General features: G+C 63.1%; 6 protein-coding genes across 6 annotated transcripts; 3 read left to right on the forward strand and 3 right to left on the reverse strand.

Annotated features, from left to right (window-relative positions):
• Positions 1-381: 381 nt before the first annotated feature.
• On the reverse strand, positions 382-1346 carry D7B24_007092 (uncharacterized protein; the record flags this gene model as incomplete). Its single annotated transcript, XM_028641209.1, has 3 exons — positions 382-1035; positions 1119-1230; positions 1309-1346. 3 exons carry the CDS (start codon positions 1344-1346, stop codon positions 382-384), a joined length of 804 nt encoding a protein of 267 aa, XP_028494763.1.
• Positions 1347-1877: 531 nt separating this feature from the next.
• Positions 1878-2323, forward strand: VPS55 (Vacuolar protein sorting-associated protein 55; the record flags this gene model as incomplete). Its single annotated transcript, XM_028641210.1, has 2 exons — positions 1878-2133; positions 2190-2323. The coding sequence occupies 2 exons, from the start codon at positions 1878-1880 to the stop codon at positions 2321-2323; spliced, it is 390 nt and encodes a 129-aa protein (XP_028494764.1).
• Positions 2324-2774: 451 nt separating this feature from the next.
• D7B24_007094 (uncharacterized protein) lies at positions 2775-5363 on the reverse strand (the record flags this gene model as incomplete). The annotated part of the gene is made up of 1 exon (XM_028641211.1): positions 2775-5363. The coding sequence occupies one exon, from the start codon at positions 5361-5363 to the stop codon at positions 2775-2777; it is 2589 nt and encodes an 862-aa protein (XP_028494765.1).
• Positions 5364-6844: 1481 nt separating this feature from the next.
• D7B24_007095 (uncharacterized protein) lies at positions 6845-11333 on the reverse strand (the record flags this gene model as incomplete). The annotated part of the gene is made up of 2 exons (XM_028641212.1): positions 6845-11091; positions 11147-11333. 2 exons carry the CDS (start codon positions 11331-11333, stop codon positions 6845-6847), a joined length of 4434 nt encoding a protein of 1477 aa, XP_028494766.1.
• An 805-nt stretch (positions 11334-12138) lies between these two features.
• On the forward strand, positions 12139-14735 carry CWH41 (Processing alpha glucosidase I; the record flags this gene model as incomplete). The annotated part of the gene is made up of 3 exons (XM_028641213.1): positions 12139-12388; positions 12461-14424; positions 14490-14735. The coding sequence occupies 3 exons, from the start codon at positions 12139-12141 to the stop codon at positions 14733-14735; spliced, it is 2460 nt and encodes an 819-aa protein (XP_028494767.1).
• Positions 14736-19505: 4770 nt separating this feature from the next.
• Positions 19506-20120, forward strand: D7B24_007097 (uncharacterized protein; the record flags this gene model as incomplete). Its single annotated transcript, XM_028641214.1, has 2 exons — positions 19506-19639; positions 19904-20120. The coding sequence occupies 2 exons, from the start codon at positions 19506-19508 to the stop codon at positions 20118-20120; spliced, it is 351 nt and encodes a 116-aa protein (XP_028494768.1).
• Between the last annotated feature and the right edge of the window lie 178 nt (positions 20121-20298).

Here is a 20298-nt window from a genome sequence, read left to right on the forward strand (position 1 = left end):
AGGGTGACTGGGTACCGGACGAGTGTCGGGAACAGGCGTACAGGTTTCGGTCGGGTAGCATGACGGGTAGCATGACGGGTAGCATGACGCGAGGCTTCCTCTATGTACGGTAGCATTCTAGACAGACGGCATTCTCGGTCTATGCCACTTTTTCTCTCTCTGTCTCCTTTTCTCAAGGGCGTAGGCTGACTGACGCCTTCTCATGCGCTTGGACTGTCGCTCATCAAGTCATGGTGAGCGTGAACTAGGTGAAACAAAATCAAAAGCACGCTGCCCGACATGATGCGCGGGCACAGACGATGCATCATGACGGCTCATTCCCTCTACGGCCATCTACTAGTACAATGCTTGCCGTCCCTTCGGCCTGTAGCCCCCGGCATCCTACTCGTCCACCGTCATGCGGTCCCCGTCGCCCTCGCCTTCACCCTCACCGTCACCCTCGCCCTCGGCTGGCGCGGCCGCAGCGTCGATCCACACCTTGACGTCCTGGCCGTCGAGCACCTGGAAGGGCTCGAGCTGCTTCTTGCCGTCGGCAAAGCCGACGGTGGCGATGCTCGTGTTCTCGACGGTCAGCTCGCGGTCCTGGACGAGGCTCTCGCGCAGGGCGCGCAGGCCGTGGCGCACGAGGTCGTCGCGGCTGCAGGCGGCAAAGGCGTCGACGTTGCGCTCGAGGTAGGTGCGGGCCATCTGGGAGCGGGCGCCGATGGCAAAGGCGGACATCTCCTCGGTCATGCCCGAGGGCTGGAACTCGAAGAGGTGGGGCCCCGTCTCGTCGACGCCGGCGACGAGCAGGCCGACGCCGTAGGGCCGCTTGCCGTACATCTGCGTGTTGATCTGGGCCTTCTCGCCGATGAGGTCGACGAGGGCGCGCAGCGGCATCGAGCGGCCGTAGGTCATGCGGTGGCCGAGGCACTGCTGCTTCATAAAGTTGGAGAGGACGCGGGCGTCCGAGGTGAGGCCGGCGATGGCGATGCCGGCGTGCTCGTCGACGGAGAAGAGCTTCTTCTGGTACGAGGAGAGCTCCTCGGCGTTGCGCTGCGCGTGTTAGCGGTGTGGCATCATGGCATCGCCGTGCAACGGAGCATCACAGGCAGCATAGGCAGGGCAGGCAGGCATACCTTGACGGCGACCAGGACGGCGTGTGTTTTGCTGACGATGCCGACAACGACGGAGCCCTGCTTGACGGCCTCGGCGGCATACTCGATCTGGAATATCCTGCCCTGGGGCGAGCTGTCGCAGTGTTAGCGGGAGGTCGGCGGTGGGCGTGGCCGTGGCCGTGCCAGGCATGGTGTAGGAGGGAACGCGTACAATGTGACCGAGTCGTTGTCGTAGTTGTTCCTGAACATGCTGGTGCCGGCGTGGGTGTATGTCTTGATGGATTCGGGAGGGCGGCAGGCAAGGTCGGAGGGATAGATTCGGGATGGGCGGTGGTGATGGCTGGGTGTGGTTTATGGTCTGGTCAGGTAGGTCGGAGGGAGCTTCATCCATCGAGCTGCAGTTGAGCAGCAGCGCCAGGCAGCTCGAGCTTCGTAGCATCTCGGCGGGGCTGTGGCGTCACTGTGGCTGTGCGGCATACATATACACATACACCCTTTCGGTGCATAACCCTTTTTCGTGCGCATGCACACAGTACTCATGCAAGTAAGAGGATCGGCCGAGGTGACGTTGCTCCGACGAAGCGGCAAGGCTGTCGACATGGCCCCAACTTCCAGTCTCCAGCCTCTCCAGCTTCCCACCTCGACGATCGCATCCCACGAATCCGCACCGGACCGCGCGTGCCAGAAGCTGCTACGCTGTCGCTGCCGAATCCTACGACGATACGACAACATCGCCAGCGCCCGCCCGCCGCCAGCGCCAGCGCCCACCCACCGCCCGCCATGCCTACCGCCGGCCTCAAGACCATCATCGCCCTGTCGTTCGTCCTCGCCGTCGGCTTCCTGCTCGTCATCCTGTCGTGCGCCCTCTACAACGTCTACTACCCGCTGCTCGTCGTCGCCACCTATGTCCTGGCGCCCGTGCCCAACTGGATCTGCTCGCGCTGCGCCAACCCCGATGACTTTGTCGAGAGCGCGGGCGGCGCCATCCTCGACCTCGGCCGCTTCTGCACCGCCTTTCTCGTCGTCATGGGTATTGGTGGGTTTTGGTACTCTGATTCGGCTGGACGACCGCATGCTGACCTGTGTGTGTAGCGCTGCCCTTTGTGCTCGCCCACGCCGGCCTCATCCAGACGGGCGCCCTCGTCATGTCCATCGTCGGTGGTCTGCTGATCTACGGCACCATCATCAGCTTTGGCATGTTCTTCCAGGAGGAGCAGGAGTTTTAGGTCCGAGGGACGCAGAAATGCGACACGGAGGCGACGCGGAGACGACGCGGAGACGACGCGGAACGGCGACGCGCACACGAGGACGACGAGGATTTCACGAGGGCCTACGGGTCTGTATTAGTACATGGGCGCACCTGGGCCGGACTTGGCAGGCTAGGAGCGGGACGGAGACGGAGACTGAGGAGACCATGATGAACATGCATACAGTATATGTAGGACCAAGGCCCATCTAGCATGGGGTCGAATCACCATGATGCAAGCTTCACCCTGAGATCCTGAGATCCTGAGATCCTGAAATTCTGACATGTCTAAATAATCCCGTGCCGATACGTTGAGTATCCCTAACGCCAGCCCATGCACCTCTATCCGTGTTGAGTCTCGCCAGCCAACTCCTCGTATACTGCCGATCTATTCCAGCCGTCTACTGTCAATCACTGTCACCTACTGCCAGCTACTGCGAAAACACGCCCAGCGGCCCCGCCAGCTTGGTGAACATCTCCTCCGTCTCGCCCTCGGGCGTGCTGAGGATCGTCACGGCACCGCCGGCGCCAATGTGCCAGACGTCGCCCTCCTCGCGGCCCTCCTCGTCGTCCCACCGCCACATGGTCCGGATGGTGACGCTCCAGTCGCCGCGGCCCGTAACGTCCATGTACCCGATGACGGCCGAGTACAGGCCCCTCTCGCCGCGCCCCTCGAGCTCGGCGAGCAGCTCGCAGCTCCTCTTCTTCGGCGCGCCCGTCATGCTCCCCGGCGGCAGGCTCGCCGCCAGCACGTCGAGGCCCGTGTGGGGGGCCTCTGCCTCTGCCTCTGCCTCTGCCTCTGCCTCTGCCTGGGCCTGGCCGTGGCGGCGGCGGCGGCGGCGGCGGTCGGGCAGCCGGGCGTCGACGACGGTGATCATCTGGAAGACGGAGGCGTACTCCTCGACGCGCATGAGGTGCGGCACGGCGACGCGGCCGGGCCCGCACACGCCGTGCAGGTCGTGGCGCACGAGGTCGACGATCATCAGGTTCTCGGCCTCCTCCTTGGGCACGTGCAGGATGGCCTCGGCGGCGGCGAGCGTCGCCACGGCCGCCGACTTGCGCACCGTGCCCTTCATCGGCCGCATCGAGCAGGCGCCGCGCGCGTCGTACTCGAGGAACCGCTCCGGCGACGACGACACGACCGTCGCGCCGCCGAGCCGGACAAAGGCGCCAAAGGGCGCCGGTTGGCGCGTGCGCAGCGTGCGGTAGAGCGTCCAGGCCGTGTCGGCGCCCGCGTCGGCGCCCGCGTCTGGTGACGAGGACCGCGGCATGCCTGACGGCGAGGGCCGCGGGATGGAGATGGTCGTCTCGTCGGTGAGGCACAGCTCGTACGACTCGCCGGCGGCGATGAGGTCCTGGCAGCGCCGCACCTTGGCGTCGTAGGCGGCGGCCGACGGCGTCGTGACGCGCACGCCGGCGAGCACGGCGGCCGACAGTCCCGGCGCCGGACGCACGCGGTCGGCGGTCCAGTGCGGCGCCGCCTGCAGCGCGGCGACGGTGGCGTCGATCCAGAAGTCGGCGTTGAGCTTGCGGTTCTGCAGGTGCTGGACGTGCAGCAGGCCGCGCGTGTGGTCGACGACGAGGCTCCTCGTGATCCAGGCGAAGCAGAGGTCGGGCCGGCGGTGGCCGCGCACGTGCGCCGGCGCCACGTCGACGTCGATGCCGGCGAGGCCCATCTCGTAGCTGACGTAGCCCATGAAGCCGCCCCGGAACGGCGTGTCGTCGGTGTCGTCGGTGTCGGGATCGTGGGTAGTGTCAGCGGCGAGCGTGCGCCGCGCCGCAAAGTCGGCGAGCAGCTGCCAGATGGTCCTGTGGTGCGTCGTCAGCGGCACCGTCTCCTGGCGGTCGACGGCGACGCCCTGGATGCAGGGGATGCGGGCCGTGGCGAAGGCGTCGCCGACGCGGTGCTCGATGCGCAGGGCCTCGTCGACGTCGAGAGCAATGATGCTGTAGCGGCCGCGCACGTCGGCGGCGCCGCTGGCGAGCTTGTCGGCGTTGGCCGAGTCGAGGATGATGTGCTCGGACGCGGCCGCCGTGCCGCGGCGCAGCATCTCGACGAGGTCGGGCACGCGGAGGTGCGACGGCAGCGCCAGCGTCTTGCGCGTGTAGGCGCAGTCGAGCCCGACGGTGGCGAGCGGCGACATCGTCTCGGTCCACGGCACCTCGGCGCTGTGCTGGTCGGCGAGGCGACGGACGTCGGCGAGGAGGCTCGGCCGCGTGGCATGTCGCGCGAGACGGGGGCTGCCATGGGCGTCCGCCACGCCGACGTCGCGCCGGGCCGCGGCGTTCCAGCGCATGGCCTCGCGGAACCAGTTCTGGAGCACGGCGTGGCCGGCGGCGTGGGTGCAGACCGACTCGGGGTGGTACTGCACGCCCCAGAAGGGCTTCGCGCGGTGCTTGACGGCCATGAGGATCCGCTCGCTGGCCTCGCCGTCGCCTCGGTCCTCGCTGGCCCAGGCCAGGGGCAGCAGGTCGGGGGCCTCGCGCGGCGCGTCCCAGCGGCGCGCAGGCCACGCGGCCGCCGGCACGGCGTCCTGTCCCACGTCGGCGCAGAGGCTGTGGTAGAGCGTGGCGCTGAAGGGCGGCACGGCGTGGAAGATGTCGCCCTGGAGCTTGCGCGTCACGGCGGCGGGCTTGTCGTGGTCGATGGGGCGCACCATGCCGTGCAGACCGCGACGCAGACGGCGGACGCCGGCGCCGGCGCTGAGGACGAGCGACTGGAAGCCGAGACAGACGCCGAGCACCGGCAGCAGATCATCGTGGCCGAGGGCCCAGACGGCGCGGATGAGGCCTACGTCTGCCGCGTGGTCGGGCGAGCCGGGGCCGGGCCCGCAGACGACGGCATGGTAGTGGGCCAGCTCCCGGCGAAAGGCATGGGCAAAGTCGGGCGATTGGGGGTCGAGCAGAGGCGTGTCGATGGGCAGGACGTGGACGTCGGCGTCGAGCAGCGTCGTCAGCAGCGAGACGATGTTGTTGGTGAAGGAGTCGTAGGCATCGAGGAAGAGGATCTGCGGCCTCATGCTGCCGTGTTGGGCGGTCTGGGGGTGGGTGAAGTGGGTGAGGGTGAAGATGAAGTCGAGGGAGTCGACTGGAGTCGAGTGAGGCGAGTGAGTCGACTGGAGTCGAGTGAGTCGACTGAAGTCGAGTGAGGTGAAGAGAGTAGAGCCGACTGAAGTCGTGTGGGTGAAGAGGAAGAGAGTCAAGTGGACTGAAGTCGGCATCGGCTCCAGAAAAGTCGGTCGGGTAGCGCCGGGATTAGCCCCGACGCTCAAGCGGCGAACCTTGACGATAGAATCAATTGATTCGTGGTCTGGGAAGGGTTGACATGAGCTGTATCGCTAGGCCTGTGAATGCCTGTGAAGGCTTCATCGCAAGCTTCATCGCAACTTCATTGGCGTACCTCGGACAGCAACATGCGCATGCTCTGCAGAAGACGTGACTGTATGTTGGCAAACGGCATTGTATCCTCGATTTGCCTGATCCGTACCGAACTATCAACGTCTGCCGTGACGCCTGCGTCCCGATCAGCTGAACTGCTGCCATGACACCGGGTGCCATGAATAGCCGTCTGCGTAGTACGGACGACTATGGACAAATCAGTTGGAAGAGGCTGCTGTAGGTGGCCCATGACATGACCACGGCGCCTGATCATAGCATCGTGCTGAGGGTATGCTCTTGTCCATCCTCGTGGTGACGCGCGACATCAACAAGACTGGATCGAAACTCACCAGACAATCCCAGAGGCATTCTGCATACCACTAGATGAAGAGCCGATTGCTGTCCCATGAACCATCGCTTCATTTATGAGTGGACATCGGCCGCCAGCCTCGAAGCCAGTCCACCGCGCCATCACGAGTACACCATACTCTACGTCCTGCCGCTGTCTTCTCTACTCTTTAGATGATAAAGAAAGCTGATGGCGTCTCTACTCTCCAGATTCCAAGCACGAGCTGACCGTTGTCTACTTCCTGGATGGCCAAGTAAAGCTGATGACCGTTGTCACCTCTCTGGACAAGGTAAAAGCTACTGACTGTTCTCTACTCTGTAGATGACCAAGTAAAAGCTGATGGCCGTCTCTACTCTCGAAATGATGGAATACAAGCCAATGACCGTCTCTACCCTCTAGATGATCAAGTAAAAGCCGATGAGCGGTTCTCCTCTCTAAATGAGTTAAGCTGATGGCGCTGCTCTGACTGCATAGGGACGTCCGCCCTCATGTATTCGACAAAGACAGCCAATTCCTCGCCGAGAGAGACAACCTCCCATCGGCCCCCATCGGACACAGCAAGTCACCCTCACGGAACGGCACGTCGACATACACCACGGGACACGCTACAACCACATGCCATGATAAACATAGTCAATACAGCGCCTCGCCGCTCATCCATCCATCATGCCATCGTGATCATGAATGCCCCTGCTCATGCTCATGAATGCCCCTGCTCATGCTCATGAACGCCCCTCTTCATGCGCATGCCACGCCATGCCATCGCACGCTCTGCTACTCCGGCGCATCCCTCGCCACGACAACGCACGGCTGCCGCGAGTGCCAGATGCGCCGCTCCTGGACGCCGAGCGCCGCGTCGAGCATGGCTTGCGTGTCCGACCGCGGCCGCCGCGCCCTCTCCGTCGCCCCCGTCGTCTCGCCGGCCTCCTTCGCCGGCGCCGCCCACACCTGGTACTCCTCGACCGACGCCGTCACCTCAAACGCGCCGCGGCACAGCGCCGTGAACCCGAGCACCACCTCGGTCGTCGCGCGCGGCCCCAGCACCGGCAGCGCCTGCTGCAGCGTGCCGTTCCAGCTGACCTTGCGCGTAAAGTCGAGCGCCACGTTGAGCGGCCGGTGGCACAGCGACGGCATGAGCCGCAGCAGCGGGTACACGGCCTGCGCCGTGCGGTTCGTCACGCGCACGCGCAGCTGCGAGAAGGCGTCGACGACGACCTCGTGGCTGCCGCCGCCGCTGCTGCTCCCGTCGCCGGACTCGGACTCGGACTCGACCGCACCATCGGCGCCGCCGCCGCCGCCCACCGAAATGTCGACGCCGACGTCGTCGACCTTGACGGCCTCGAGCATGCGCGGCGTCAGCCGCAGCCCGCGGAGCTCGACGAACCCGCTGCGCCGCGGGCCCGACGTCGTCGTCCACCGCGCGCGGAGCCCGCGCAGCATCCGCTCGCGGTACCAGAACGCCTCGCGGTTGACCCTCTCGACGTCCGGCGGAATCTTGCTCGTGCTGACGACGAACTGGCGCTGCCGCGACGGGTTGAGCGCCGGGATCGACGCGTGCGGGTCCTCGAGGAACACGCGCCGCAGCGGCATCACCACGCGTGCCGTGTGGCCCGGCAGGATGTGCTCCTCCACCGCCGTCGTGCCGCCGTCCCCGTCCGTCTCGTCGTCCCCCTTGTCGTCGTTTTCGACCGTCACCTTGACGTGGCTCGGCCAGGCGTTGCGCAGATCCATCGTCAGCAGGCAGTACGCGTCGTCCGACGACGAGGTGGCCCGGTCCTCGAACGTCGTGCCGGCCCCCCCCAGCGACGCCCAGAGCGCCGCCGGCATGCGTCCGTGCAGCGGCAGCACCTCGAGCCGCGCGAGCTCGACGCTGGCGTTGACCGTCACCGCCAGCTGCAGCGAGACGCGCCGCGTGTGGAACTTGTCGACGATGGCCTCGGGGGGCACGCCGAGGTGCGCGTAGTCGATCTGCAGCGCCGCGCTCGTCAGGCCCGGCTTGCCGAGAATCTCAAACGCAAACGTCGCCGTGGCGCCCGGCGCGATGAAGCGCGCCGTCGTCTTGTCGAGCCGGCGCAGCGCCTGCCGCTTGATGAGCATGTGCTCGTACTCGTACAGCTCGGCCGGCGTGGCGTCGCGGTTGCTGATGGCCGCCTGCAGCGCCGCCTGCGTCGAGTCCTCGAACGAGAAGAGCATAAAGTCGGCTGGCGTCGTCGCCGACAGGTTCTCCAGCGTCACGGAGAAGACGTGCTTCTCGCCCTCGAGCACCATGACCGACGACTGCGGCAGCGTCGTCGACTTGACAACGACCATAGGCTGCGGGGCGATGACGTGGAGCCCGATCGTCTTGGTTGCCAGCTGAGGCGCCCTCGACACGGCCGACGCGACGCTCTCCTCGAGGGCCGCCGCCCCGAGCGCCTTGACCTTGGCCTCGCCCTCGGGCGCGTAGGGCGGCTTGAAGATGGGGAAGCGCCGCTCGCGGCAGCCGTGGATGCGGACGACGGCGCCCGTGATGCGCAGCGCGCCGGCCGCCTTGGGGATGCCCGTCATCTTGACGACCTGCGTCCGGTAGGGGCCCAGCACGATGGCGTCGGAGAAGGACTCGAATTCGACGCCCTCCGCGCCGAGGCGGATATGCTCAATCTCCACCTCGACATCGTAGGGGTTCTGCAGCGTGACCCTGAACGTCGCCGGCTCGTTGGCCACCAGAATGTGCTCAATGGCTGCTTTGTCGGGTTCCTTGAGGAACGGGTTATAGATGAACGGGTTGACGTCTTGCGACGTGCGCGCGGCCGCCGCGCCGGGCAGCGTGCTTTTCGCGTGGGGCACGGGAATCCTCGTGCTCGGCAGAAGGTCCAGGCTCACGTCTCGAACGAGGAACTCGTCCCAGTACTCCGCTGCGAGGTGCTGCAGGCCCAGCCGTCTCGACAGATTCGACGTCTTGGCGATGTTGGTGGCCAGCCGAATCTGCTCCTCCCGGGAGATCGACGGCGAGGCATCCTCGCGACGCGGACCGGGCGCCACGCCGGACCCTGCTGACCGCAGCAGATCGCTCGAGTACTTGAGCACGCCGTTGAAGTCGGGAAGCGCCTCGGAAAAGTTGATGCAGGCTCGGAGAATGTTCAGCTTGATGCCGGGAAACCCAAAGAACCGGGCCGCCGCCTGCCCCTGAATCCGGGCGAGCGCGGGGTCTTCCTGGGCCGTCTCCGCCAATGGTTTGTGCATCTCGTACCCCACGACGCCATACGACCTGCAGAGCATGCCGAGAAAGGCGTCGACGCCCTGTTCGACATCACCCTCGCCGAGCTCCAGCGCCATGGCGCCGTTGCTGTGGCCGTGTGCTGCGTTGAGAGCCACGAGGCCGGCCGCCGGATGGATGCCCACGTCGGCGGCGCCGCGCGTTCGGGCTTCGACGAGACCGCCGATGAGCACCGACACGAGCTCGCGAAGGACCATGGCCTTTTTCCGCTGGTGGCCCAGAGGCCCCAGGACCGAGGCGATGCCGGCGAGGATCGTGGCGCGATCAATCACCGTCAGGAGCTCGGACGCCGACGAGGGGAAGGCGCGGAAGAGCTGGTTCACGATCTGCTGGCGGGTCGGCGAGATGGTCAGACGCGGTGCCGTCGTCAGGGGCTTCTCCGGAAGCTTCCCGTAGACCATGCTCGCAAAGGCCCGGTCTCCAAGCTTGCCGTCGGCAAAGTGCAGAGCCGACAGGAGCTTGCAAAATCGAATCGTCACCTCGGCTGCTGGGAGCGGCGGCAGGTGTTCGGCAGAGATCCTCGAATACAGCCCGGTGATGCGCTCGAGCAGATCCGGCAGCGCGACCTGAAGCTTGCGCAGATACTTGGGCTGCAAGGGGTCGTCCGGCGTGGCGGCGTCGTTGGCCGCCAGGCTCGCCGTGCTCGCCTTGTCCTGGGGCAGACAGACCGCCGGCACCTGGAACTCAATGCGGGCCCATCCCAGGAGCAGCAGGCTCACGACGATGAGCTCGAGCGCCTTGCCGTGCCAGACGTGGTCGTTGATGGACCTCGCCACCGTCGCGCCCTCGGAGAGCTCCTTCAGCGCATCGCTCCAGCGGCCGGCCTGCAGGTACAGAGAACCGAGGATGACGAGGACCCTGCCGCGGCCCTTGTTGCGCCACCGCTCGTTCATGCCGCCCGGCCCGAAGCCCTGGACGGAGACCCGGTCCTGGCTCTGCGCGCGGCTGTGCTCGTCGGTCCCCGCGCGCGTGACCGACTTGGGCTCTGGTGTCGAGGGGTCGCTGAAGCCGCCACCGGATATCTCGTCAAACGTCGTGGGAGGGTTCGAGAGGCCGCTCCGTGCGGGTGTCGAGGGGCGGTCGGGCGTGGCGCTGCTGGATGGTAATGATGACGACGTCTTCGAGGAGACGGGCGGCATGGACATGCGCGCGAGACTTCGATCGGGAAGGCCGCTTGTCGAGTTGGATCGGGAGCTCGTCGGCATGACGTGCTGCGAGGCGCGCCTCGAGAGCGTGCCCGCCTCGTCACCGCCCCACGACGTGCCGTTTGCCTGTCGTGCCGCGGAGGAGCTGCCGGGGGACTCGATGATGGTCATGGCCTCGAACGACTTGGCGAGCGTTGTCATCTCGGCGAGGAGGAGAGAGGATATGTCACACATGACAGTTTTCAGTGTTGTCCTTTTGCATGCCTCGATCGGCGGAATCGTAATGATGCCCTCGGGAATGGGCATGGAGCTGTCGGCGGGAGCGACAAAGTCGAAAATCAGGACATGGTGGACGAGCGCCTTGGCGAAGCCGTCTCGGAGATCTTCCAGCTCCTGGTACAACGCACGAACGTTCTGCTCCGTCGTCGTCGGCGCTATTGGCGAGTGGCGCTTGCTGAAGACGCCGCGGTTCAGCTCTGCACCGTCGGCTATGGCGACGACGGCGAGCGGCTCTCGATAGAGGTCAAAAGGCGACAGCGCAAGGTGCGAGGGTGGCGGCACGTGGGTGCTGAGATCGTAGAACATGGCCCCATCGGGGAAGGCCAGCGGCGAGAACATGTCTGGCAGGAGAGAAAGAACCAAAAGGTCAGCATGTGCTCTTCAGAGAGGTCTCACACAAGAGGGGAGGGAGCGCACTCCTATTCGGCCGCCCATCAGGGGTGACATCGCGCAGGTGGACGACGTGTTCCTCGCGCAGCCTCTCGAGGAAGCCGGCGAACCTCTCGCTCTTGATGGGCCCAACAGGCAGCGCCAGTGCCTTGACCCTCGCGGGCGCAATCGGCAGCAGAGAATCCAGGCTCATTCTAGCAATCGTATTCGCAAAGCAGCATCGTTCATCGGGCACACGTCATGGATTGGAGCTGGCCCGGGACCATATCGCGGACGTCGAGTCGGTGTGAGGGCTGTAGCTGCTGGGGGGGTGGGTTGTGGTCAGTTGGGAGGTGGTTGGTGATGGCTGGTGGGGGATGTGCCGAAGTTTCGCTTCACAACCAGCTCGGCGATCGTGATTTGGGTTTGCCGACGCGCAGACCTGTGGTAGGGCTCTCGTAGTCTAGGTCGATATCGAGGTTCGAGATGGGATCTATGGGATCGAGGTCGACACACCGAGAGTCGAGTCGAGGCGGCGGTCTGTTCGTTGTAGTGGGAATCCCAGCAATTGGCCTGTGGGAAACCTCGATGGGAGACATGCGCCCCAGGACGGCCCAGTGGGAGGCTGGAGCGCTCGAGCCACTGGAACCCGCTGGGCTTCAGGGGTAACAGCGGGAACACGTCTTGTCGATGGCGACCGGGCTGGAGCGCGTCGCCACAGCTGCCACGCCCATGATTGGTCACAGTGAGAGCTATGGACAGCTACGAGCCACATCTCAGCCTCGCGACCACCCACCTCAGACCCCTGGCCCCATGGCATAGCACAGCCCCGTGGCATGCCCCCAGCTTCAGACAACGTGTACTTGTACCCTAAAAGCCCGCCGTGGCAGCTACGTCAGTCTCCAACAGAACGTGCGAGCCTCACCCCTCGCGATCACACTCTCGAGAAAGCAAGCGCACGCACCTGTGGCTTGCTCGAGTCAACCAACACCGCAAGCATGGGCCGACAACAACCACACATGGCCGTGGTCCTGGCCTTTTTTTTCCTTCAATGCCTCGGCATCCACCAGGTCGTGGCTGCCGATGATACACCTGGCAATGGACCGGCATCCATTCTCACCAGCGAGATTGGGCGCCTCAACAACGAGAGTCTCTTCTGGGGTCCCTACAAGCCCAACCTCTACTTTGGTGTCCGGCCCAGGACTGCCAACCCCCTCTGGACTGGATTGATGTGGGCCAAGGTCGACAGCTTCCAAGATGTCCAGACTGGTACGCGCTAGATGAGCCCAACCAACTCGTCTTGCTCTTGGTGGTCATGGACAAGCTGCTAACAAGAACTAGGCTTCCGGTACACGTGTGAGCAGCACGAGATCAACGGCTACGGCTGGGATGAGTATGATGCGCGCAAAGGCGGTGTGCAGTCCATTCATGACGAGGCGAATCACATTGACATCACCACCTCCTTTGTCAAGGTCCCCGGCGGTGCCCATGGAGGCAGCTGGGCGGCTCGCATCAAGGGTGTCCCTCGCGACGGCGCCCCTGCGAACCTCAAGACCATGGTCCACTACTACATTGCCCAGGAAGGCCAGGGCGCAGAGCTGACCATCGACACCGAGGGCGACAGCACGGGTTTCGACCAGGACATCACCTTCAGGGGCACATCGGCCGACCTCGGCGCCTACCAGCTCGTCGTCACCAACGGCGAGGGCGACCGCCCGGCCGGCGAACACCTGCTGTCGGACACCAGGCGCGGCGACAAGACCATCGTCAACTCCCTGCAGGCGCCGGACAACATGGCGTGGCAGGCGAGGGGCATCGTGTACAAGCAGATCCAGGAGTCGGTCAAGGCCGTGCAGGAGGAGCACAAGCCCGAGGAGCCGCTTCCTCCGTGGGTGGTGTACCAGCTGCAGAACAACCCCGGAACCGGCAACGTGCAGATTGTGCAGAAGATGTTTGAGGGCGCCTTCGAGTTTGACGTCCTCTTCTCGTCTGCGTCGGCGGGCGCCGAGCTCAAGCCTGCCGACCTCACCCGGGAGATCCAGACCAACTCTGTGTTCTTCAACGGCAGGTTCTCCTCCGTCTTTGATCTCAAGGCGCCCTTCACTGCCGACAAGTACAAGACGTTCGGGAAGAGCATGCTCTCGAACCTCATCGGTGGCATTGGTTTCTTCCACGGCGACCACCTCGTTGATAAGTCGTACGCACCCGAATATGACGAAGAGAACGAAGGCTTCTGGGAGGAGGCGGCCGCCGCCCGAGCCCGCAAGCAGCAGGAGCTCGACGGTCCCCACGAGCTCTTCACCAGCGTTCCCTCGCGGTCCTTCTTCCCGCGTGGCTTCCTCTGGGACGAGGGCTTCCACCTCATTCCCATTGCCGACTGGGATATCGACCTCACGCTGGAGATTGTCAAGAGCTGGTTCAACCTGATTGACGAGGACGGGTGGATCGCGCGCGAGCAGATCCTCGGACCCGAAGCCCGCAGCAAGGTTCCCGAAGAGTTCCAGGTCCAGTACCCCCACTATGCCAACCCGCCCACCCTCTTCCTCATCATTGAGGATTTCATGGAGCGCCTGCGGAAGAACAACGGCACCCGGGCTGCCGAGAAGGAGACCTTGTCCCCCAAGGAGTCTCTCCAGACGGCGCACCTCGACAATGTCGAGCTCGGCGAGGAGTACCTCCGCCGAATCTATCCTCTGCTGCGCCGACAATACGACTGGTTCCGCAAGACCCAGCGCGGTGACATCAAGTCCTACGATCGCGACGCCTTCTCGACCAAGGAGGGTTACCGGTGGCGCGGCAGGACCGAGACGCACATTCTCACCAGTGGTCTGGACGACTACCCTCGGCCGCAGCCTCCCCACCCGGGCGAGCTCCATGTCGATCTCATGTCCTGGGTCGGTCTGATGACCAAGTCGCTCATGAACATTGCTGACGCCCTGGGCATGCGGGAGGATGTCGACAAGTACAAGACGACCCTCCACGCCATCGAGCAGAACCTCAACGATCTGCACTGGTCCGAGAAGCACGGCTGCTACTGCGACGCCACCATTGACGACTTTGAGGAGCACGCTCTCGTTTGCCACAAGGGCTACATCTCGCTGTTCCCCTTCCTCGTCGGTCTGATGCAGCCCGAGGACCCCAAGCTGGGCAAGATTCTCGACCTCCTCGCCGACGAGGAGGAGCTGTTCAGCCCCCACGGACTCAGGAGCCTCAGTCCGAAGGACGAGTTGTACGGAACGAACGAGAACTACTGGAGGAGCCCCGTCTGGATGCCCATCAACTACATGGCGGTCACGCAGCTCAAGGTAAGCAAGCCAACGCCGACCACCGTCGCCACCCTGTTGCATGTCGCTCACCTCTCCCGTGCCAGAACATCGCCACGCAGAAGGGCCCCTTCCAGGAGCGCGCGAGGGACATCTACACCCGCCTCCGCAAGAACCTCGTCGACACCGTCTTCGAGAGCTGGCAGGAGACCGGTTTCGCCTGGGAGCAGTACGATCCCGCGACGGGCAAGGGCCAGCGCACGCAGCACTTTACCGGCTGGACGAGCCTCGTCGTCAAGATTATGGCCATGGAGGACCTCAGCAAGGGTGGCCGGGCCAAGGACGAGCTCTGAACCGCCGGGTGGTTTGCTCCGGCATGTGTGTAGATGCGGCCGAAATGCGCGGAGGCTGGCTGTACGTGAAAAAGCATTGCCTTGTTGATAGAGCGCGCACGCGCACATGATGATAGAGCCCTAGCAATGGCGAGTTCCAGCACTTGCTCGTCCGAACGGCGAAGCCCGATTCCAATGGAACGGCGATGCACAGCGGTCCAATGGAACGGCGATGCACAGCGGTCCAACGACGGCGATGCACAACGGTCCAACGACGGCGATGCACAGCGGTCCAACGACGGCGATGCATCACCGCGTTCCCACCGCTGATGACATGTTCCGCTGCAACAGTGCAGTCAGTCTCCAGGCACCCAACGTCCCATTACTCAGCCCAGCGCACGCAGAAATACACACACACACACACTCCTACCTATGAACAGAACCCCCGGCCCAACCATTCCCCCGAGGTCGCGCTCTTCGTTCTCACGACATCCGCGGTGCCGCGCCAGGGCTGGCCCCATTGCTGCGGACAAGTCCGCGCCGCACGCGGCCGTCCAACGCTGGATCCCTTCGGCGAGCCGAATCAGGCAGCCCTACCGGGTGACGAACGTGGGGCGCCCCATCTATACCCACGGTACGGTACGACCTCGCATCTCGGTAGCCAGCTGGGTCCGTTGCAGGATGAACCGCAAGGCTACATGGTGTCCCTAAGAAGAGCAGGAAAATAGAAACAGCCGTGTTGCCTTTTTCTTTTCTCAGCCCGCCTCATGTGTCACCTCCCCCCTTCCGCTTTCTTGCAGAGTCACATCGCGCGCATATGATTGTACGGGAAGGGGGGAAGGGGGGGGCCAAAATTATCACGGACTTCATTACAATGTCCTGCGCGCGCGTTGAGAGGTGAGCTAGCTGCTACGTCATAAAGGCGGAGTTTTGGGAACGCGGCGCAGAGGTGCGGACCGCGTATTTGTGGGAAGGGGAGGGGGGGGGGTTCAGGTAGGGTTGGTTGGGCTGGTGAGCGCCTGTTGTCATGTGTGCTGAGTGAGTTGATGAAGTAAGGCCCAGGATTGATTTGAAATGAGGAGCATGAAGATGGGGGTTTCGTCACAACACCTTTCCGATATGTCGGGGTTTGATCTCGGCTTTCGAGCATACACAAATCCGGACGCCTCGGGGCAAGAGAGGGATGGAGGGTCGCGGAATGCGTGCCGCGAGCGAGGCGAGACGGGTGCGCGCGTTGGAAGGGGGGAAAAGGGAGGGGGGGGGTTAGTGGGAGTGAGAAACAGAGGAGGGAGAACACATGACACGGCACGCGATGCGCTGGGACGCGAAAAGAGGGTGTGCTGTTGGCGGGCGCCTGAGTCAAATTGTCATCCTCCCGGGGCCACGTCCATGTTGTCGGGGCCGCACTCCCAGATCCTCGGAATCGGTCGCCAGTTGGAAGCCTGAACCATGTTGCCCCCTGCCTAGATGCCATGACAGACAGGGGGTGACCTTTCTACCTTACTCACCTTGGAGGGATGTTTCGGTGGGGGGGAGGGCAGAGAAGAGGGAGGGCAGAGAAAGGGGAGGGGAGGATGGGGGAGTTTTGGGCACAGGGTGGTCAGCAGCAGCGGGATTGGTTGTATGCTAATCGGGCCTGCCAAGCTGGGCGCTTCCGAAGATAATTGGACCTCTACGCCTGGCGCTTAGCGAGGGTTGGTGGTGAGACGACATATTTCGGTGCCTTCAGGTCTTGCGAAGGGCGTGGTCTTGTCAGACGGGAGATGGGAGTGGTGCGGCAGGGCACCTTGGCGAGGAGAATGAGGTCTTCCACGTGGCGCGGAGCCGCAAACGGAATAGAATGCCAGAGTCGAGACGACAGCTTCTGCTTTTGCTTGGAAATCCGCAGATCAGATGGACCAATGCTGCATTCGCAAACCAATGGACCTTGACAGTTGAAAATACGCGGCATGCTTGACCTAGGGCGGCGGCTAAAGATAGTCGGAAGAACACAAGGCTGTCTGTTCATGTGGGATGATGCGCTCGCTTCTTGACACCAAAACGACGACTCGCCAGACGTGGTAACGAAGCAATCACACGCAAGGGCAACTCCAAGCTCAAGATGGCTGAGCTTGTGGGTAAGCACCGCAAACAGAGATGATTGGAAACACCACTCATCCGAGATTCGCAGTCACCTCGAGTGTGGTCGATCTGTCGTTTGATTGGAGAGCTTGCGCGATGCCGTCTGACGTCCCAGCCGCCGCTGTAGGCATGGATATTGCGGTATGGTGGAGCCTGGACGATGTATACGAGTATAAGGTAGGCTTTGTTGGGGGTGGCAGTCTGTAGTCGAATTAAGGAGCTGTAAGGCTGGTGGAAACGGCCCCTAGCGCTCCTCCGGCGCTTGTCGAGCGGGAGCCAGCGGAGCCGAAGCGCTGGTGCCGCGCTGCGCTTCAGCGCTACTTGCCTACCCACCTTACTTGGTAGGTACCTACCTACCTAGGTACCTGGTGAGGCAGAGGCAGAGGCAGAGGCAGGCAAGCCAGGTGGGAAGGCCCAGCGCACCTCCCCACCGGTTTCAGTGGTCGACCCTGCTAAAGCGGCCGTGTGGTGGGGTCTCGCTTCTGTCCTGCCCTGCCCTGCCCTGGTCCTCGAGCTGGGTCCTGCTCCGCCTACCGGCTCAGGTCCATTCCGCTGTGTGGTGCTTACTGCACTCACAGCAAGAACCGAGATCTCGCTCGCTTTCCCTTGTCCCCTCCATGCTCATTCATCCAAGACTACATCTCCATCTCACGCCAAGCCCGCCGTCTTCTCCATCGTCGCTTGGGACCCTGTATCTCGCGCGAACCATCCCACCCGACATCCCGCGCTGTCCTCACGGCTGCCTGCGCGGGCCACATCACCTGCTTGCCCAATATAGTGTCACCTGTCGCGACTAGGTAGGGGACGGTTAGTCCCTGAAAGGCAAGGAAGTTAGCGTATCCGTCTCCCGACACTCTCCACCTCGTGGGTGCCAGTACGCGCAAAGCAACAGAGGAGCGTAGGGGGGACGCTCCACGACCCACCCCGCATGCCCTGTGTCGGAGGAGCCCCATCTGCTCTCTGCGAGCTGAGCGCCGTACGTCTTGGGCTGCCTCTTTCCAACCAGACAAGTCAGGGGATGCAAAGGCCATTCTGACGGTCACATTTCCGACTTCCCGAATCGTGAGGCCCACGCCGCCGGCGAAGACCGAGCCATGTCGTCAAGTTGCAGGCCGTCACGAGCAAGTGCACAGTCAGAACACAGACCAACCCGGATTTAGGTCCGTGGCAAGACGAAACGCAACGAAACTAAACGGAAGACGACGAAACATATGGCCCAGTCACGCGGGCGCAGGCGGGTGAGATGACTGGGCTGCCTGGGCCTCGCTATGTCATCAATAGACCACCACGGGCCATGCAACCCCCCGAGTTTCTCCGGTGCATTCGGCCATGGCACGCAACGGTGTCGCCGTATGCTTCGTCGTATGCTTCGCCGTATGCTTCGTCGTATGCTTCGTCGTAGGCTCGTCGTATGCTTCGTCGTACCGGCATTCAAATGCATTCACCGACCTGTCCGTGTCATCTCTCTAGTGTCCTGGGTGCCGAAACAAGCGCCATGTGGGCTCTGATACGACCATCGTTGACCAGACCCCAATGACAAATATCGACTCCTCACTAGGCAGCACCTTCTACTGTAGCGACCTGTCAACTACTCGGCCATAGGGGTTTAGCTATCATCGACCGACGGTCATACTCTTCCACGGCACTGCCATCCTTCGGCCTGGAGTCATCCGGGGGGCAGGGGATTGCGCATGTGGCAAACTGCATTGCATCTACCGCACTGCCAATGCCAGGCGGCAATGCCAGGCACTGGAACGACACTGGGAAGGCATAATCAGGACACCGGACGCTGGAAACGGGAACCAGCACTTGGCGCTTGTCCTCGTTCTCTGGGAGCTGCACCACTTGGTACTAGGCGTAAGCCACGGTCTTTTCTTGTCTTCTGCCACACGTGCTACTCGGCGTCGAGGCCCTTACTCATCCCCTCTCCTCTTTCGTACACGAATTTGTACCCACCATCCAAGCACATCACCGGTGCACAGCCCGGCCACACGCACGATCGTGCGACTAGAAGGGCAGCCTACTTGTACATTGCATGCCGACCAGGGCACGGTACGATGGGGGGTGGCTGGCTGGTGCTTACGTTACATGTCCTCTGACGAGATACTTGGTCTACCGTCGAGTACCCTTTCCATCCACTTCAGCCTTATGGAGTTGTACAGAGCTTGGCTGGGTCCGTCCATGATTGGGTGCTTGGGTCGTTTCCAGAGAGATTCCATGCAGGGCCTGCAGCGACCGCCTGTCACCTCCCCCGTCGCTGGGTCTCTGGGCGCTGGCAGGGCATACTGACAATCTGGTCTCTTGGTGTCGTCCCGAAATTCGTCTCGAGACCCCCATCTCTGTTCGTCACCCATTCATACCCTGGATCACACCCCTGGCAACCTAGCCTACTGCCGCACCACGCACAGCACATGCCCATGTCCACGCACACCCTACACCCTCCGAGAATGCGGTTTACGATCAACTGCCTGTGGATGCCGGACCCGTCCGGACTTGACCTCAGGCCTTGGCCAGACAGAAGCAGCCGGTTGGTACACAGACCGAGAGCTGAGGGCCCAAGAGACATCGAGCCTCAAGTGAGGTACTGCTGCCCACTGCCATCCGCCTGCGCATATTCTTGTATTCCCGTCCTCCAGTCACCTCTTTGCGGAATCCGCAATCGTGTGAGCCATGCCTTTTCCGTCGTGTCCCCCTGACCCTCCGCCTCCCGTTGAGGCGGAGGGCCATCCTCTGCGTCCCAAGATACCAGCCGGTCCAGTCGCAGCCCGCAGGACTGTCACCTACCCTCGAGACGTCATGGGCAGGTCAGCCAGACTTGCCTTTGATTTCTATATAAGACTTCGGTCCAGTGCCCCCTGATGAGGAAAGAAAGTTTACAATCACCATCAGCTTCACATTCTCCTCGATACAACACAGCAGTCTTGCATTCATAAGCCGTTGCAGTTCTCGAGCCTCCTCCACCAGCCTACAAATCTTTCTCTCACCATTCATCTACCTGCTTGTACTGTTTCATATCAAAAGCCACCATACAGTTACTATCCTCCATATCATCACGATCTTTGTTCAAGTCACCTTTACATCATCACAATGGCCGGCTACACATTTGAGTTTGCTCCCACCGCTGCGCCGTTCGGCCGCTCGGGCTACAACAAGGGCGATGACGACGACGAGGGCCAGAACAAGGGCCGCTCGGGTTACAACAAGGGCGACGACGAAGACGATGAAGGCCAGAACAAGGGTCGTTCGGGCTACAACAAGAGTGGCGACGACGAGGATGACAAATGAGGAGCCTCTCCCCACCGACAAGTCCCACCGTCCGCCCCCCCCCCCCCACCACTGTCCCTTTTCTCGCCCGCCACCCTATCTCAGGGCTGGCCTTGTCGTTGAGCGCCCGTGTCTCAGATCGACGGTCAGATGTGGGGTGGGGCAGCAGGGACGCTGCCGTTCGACCGTGGGCCCGGTA

The sequence above is a fragment of the Verticillium nonalfalfae genome, assembly GCF_003724135.2.
Source record: "Verticillium nonalfalfae strain VnAa140/NRRL 66861 chromosome Unknown scaffold_54, whole genome shotgun sequence".
In the NCBI taxonomy this organism is placed as follows: domain Eukaryota; kingdom Fungi; phylum Ascomycota; class Sordariomycetes; order Glomerellales; family Plectosphaerellaceae; genus Verticillium; species Verticillium nonalfalfae.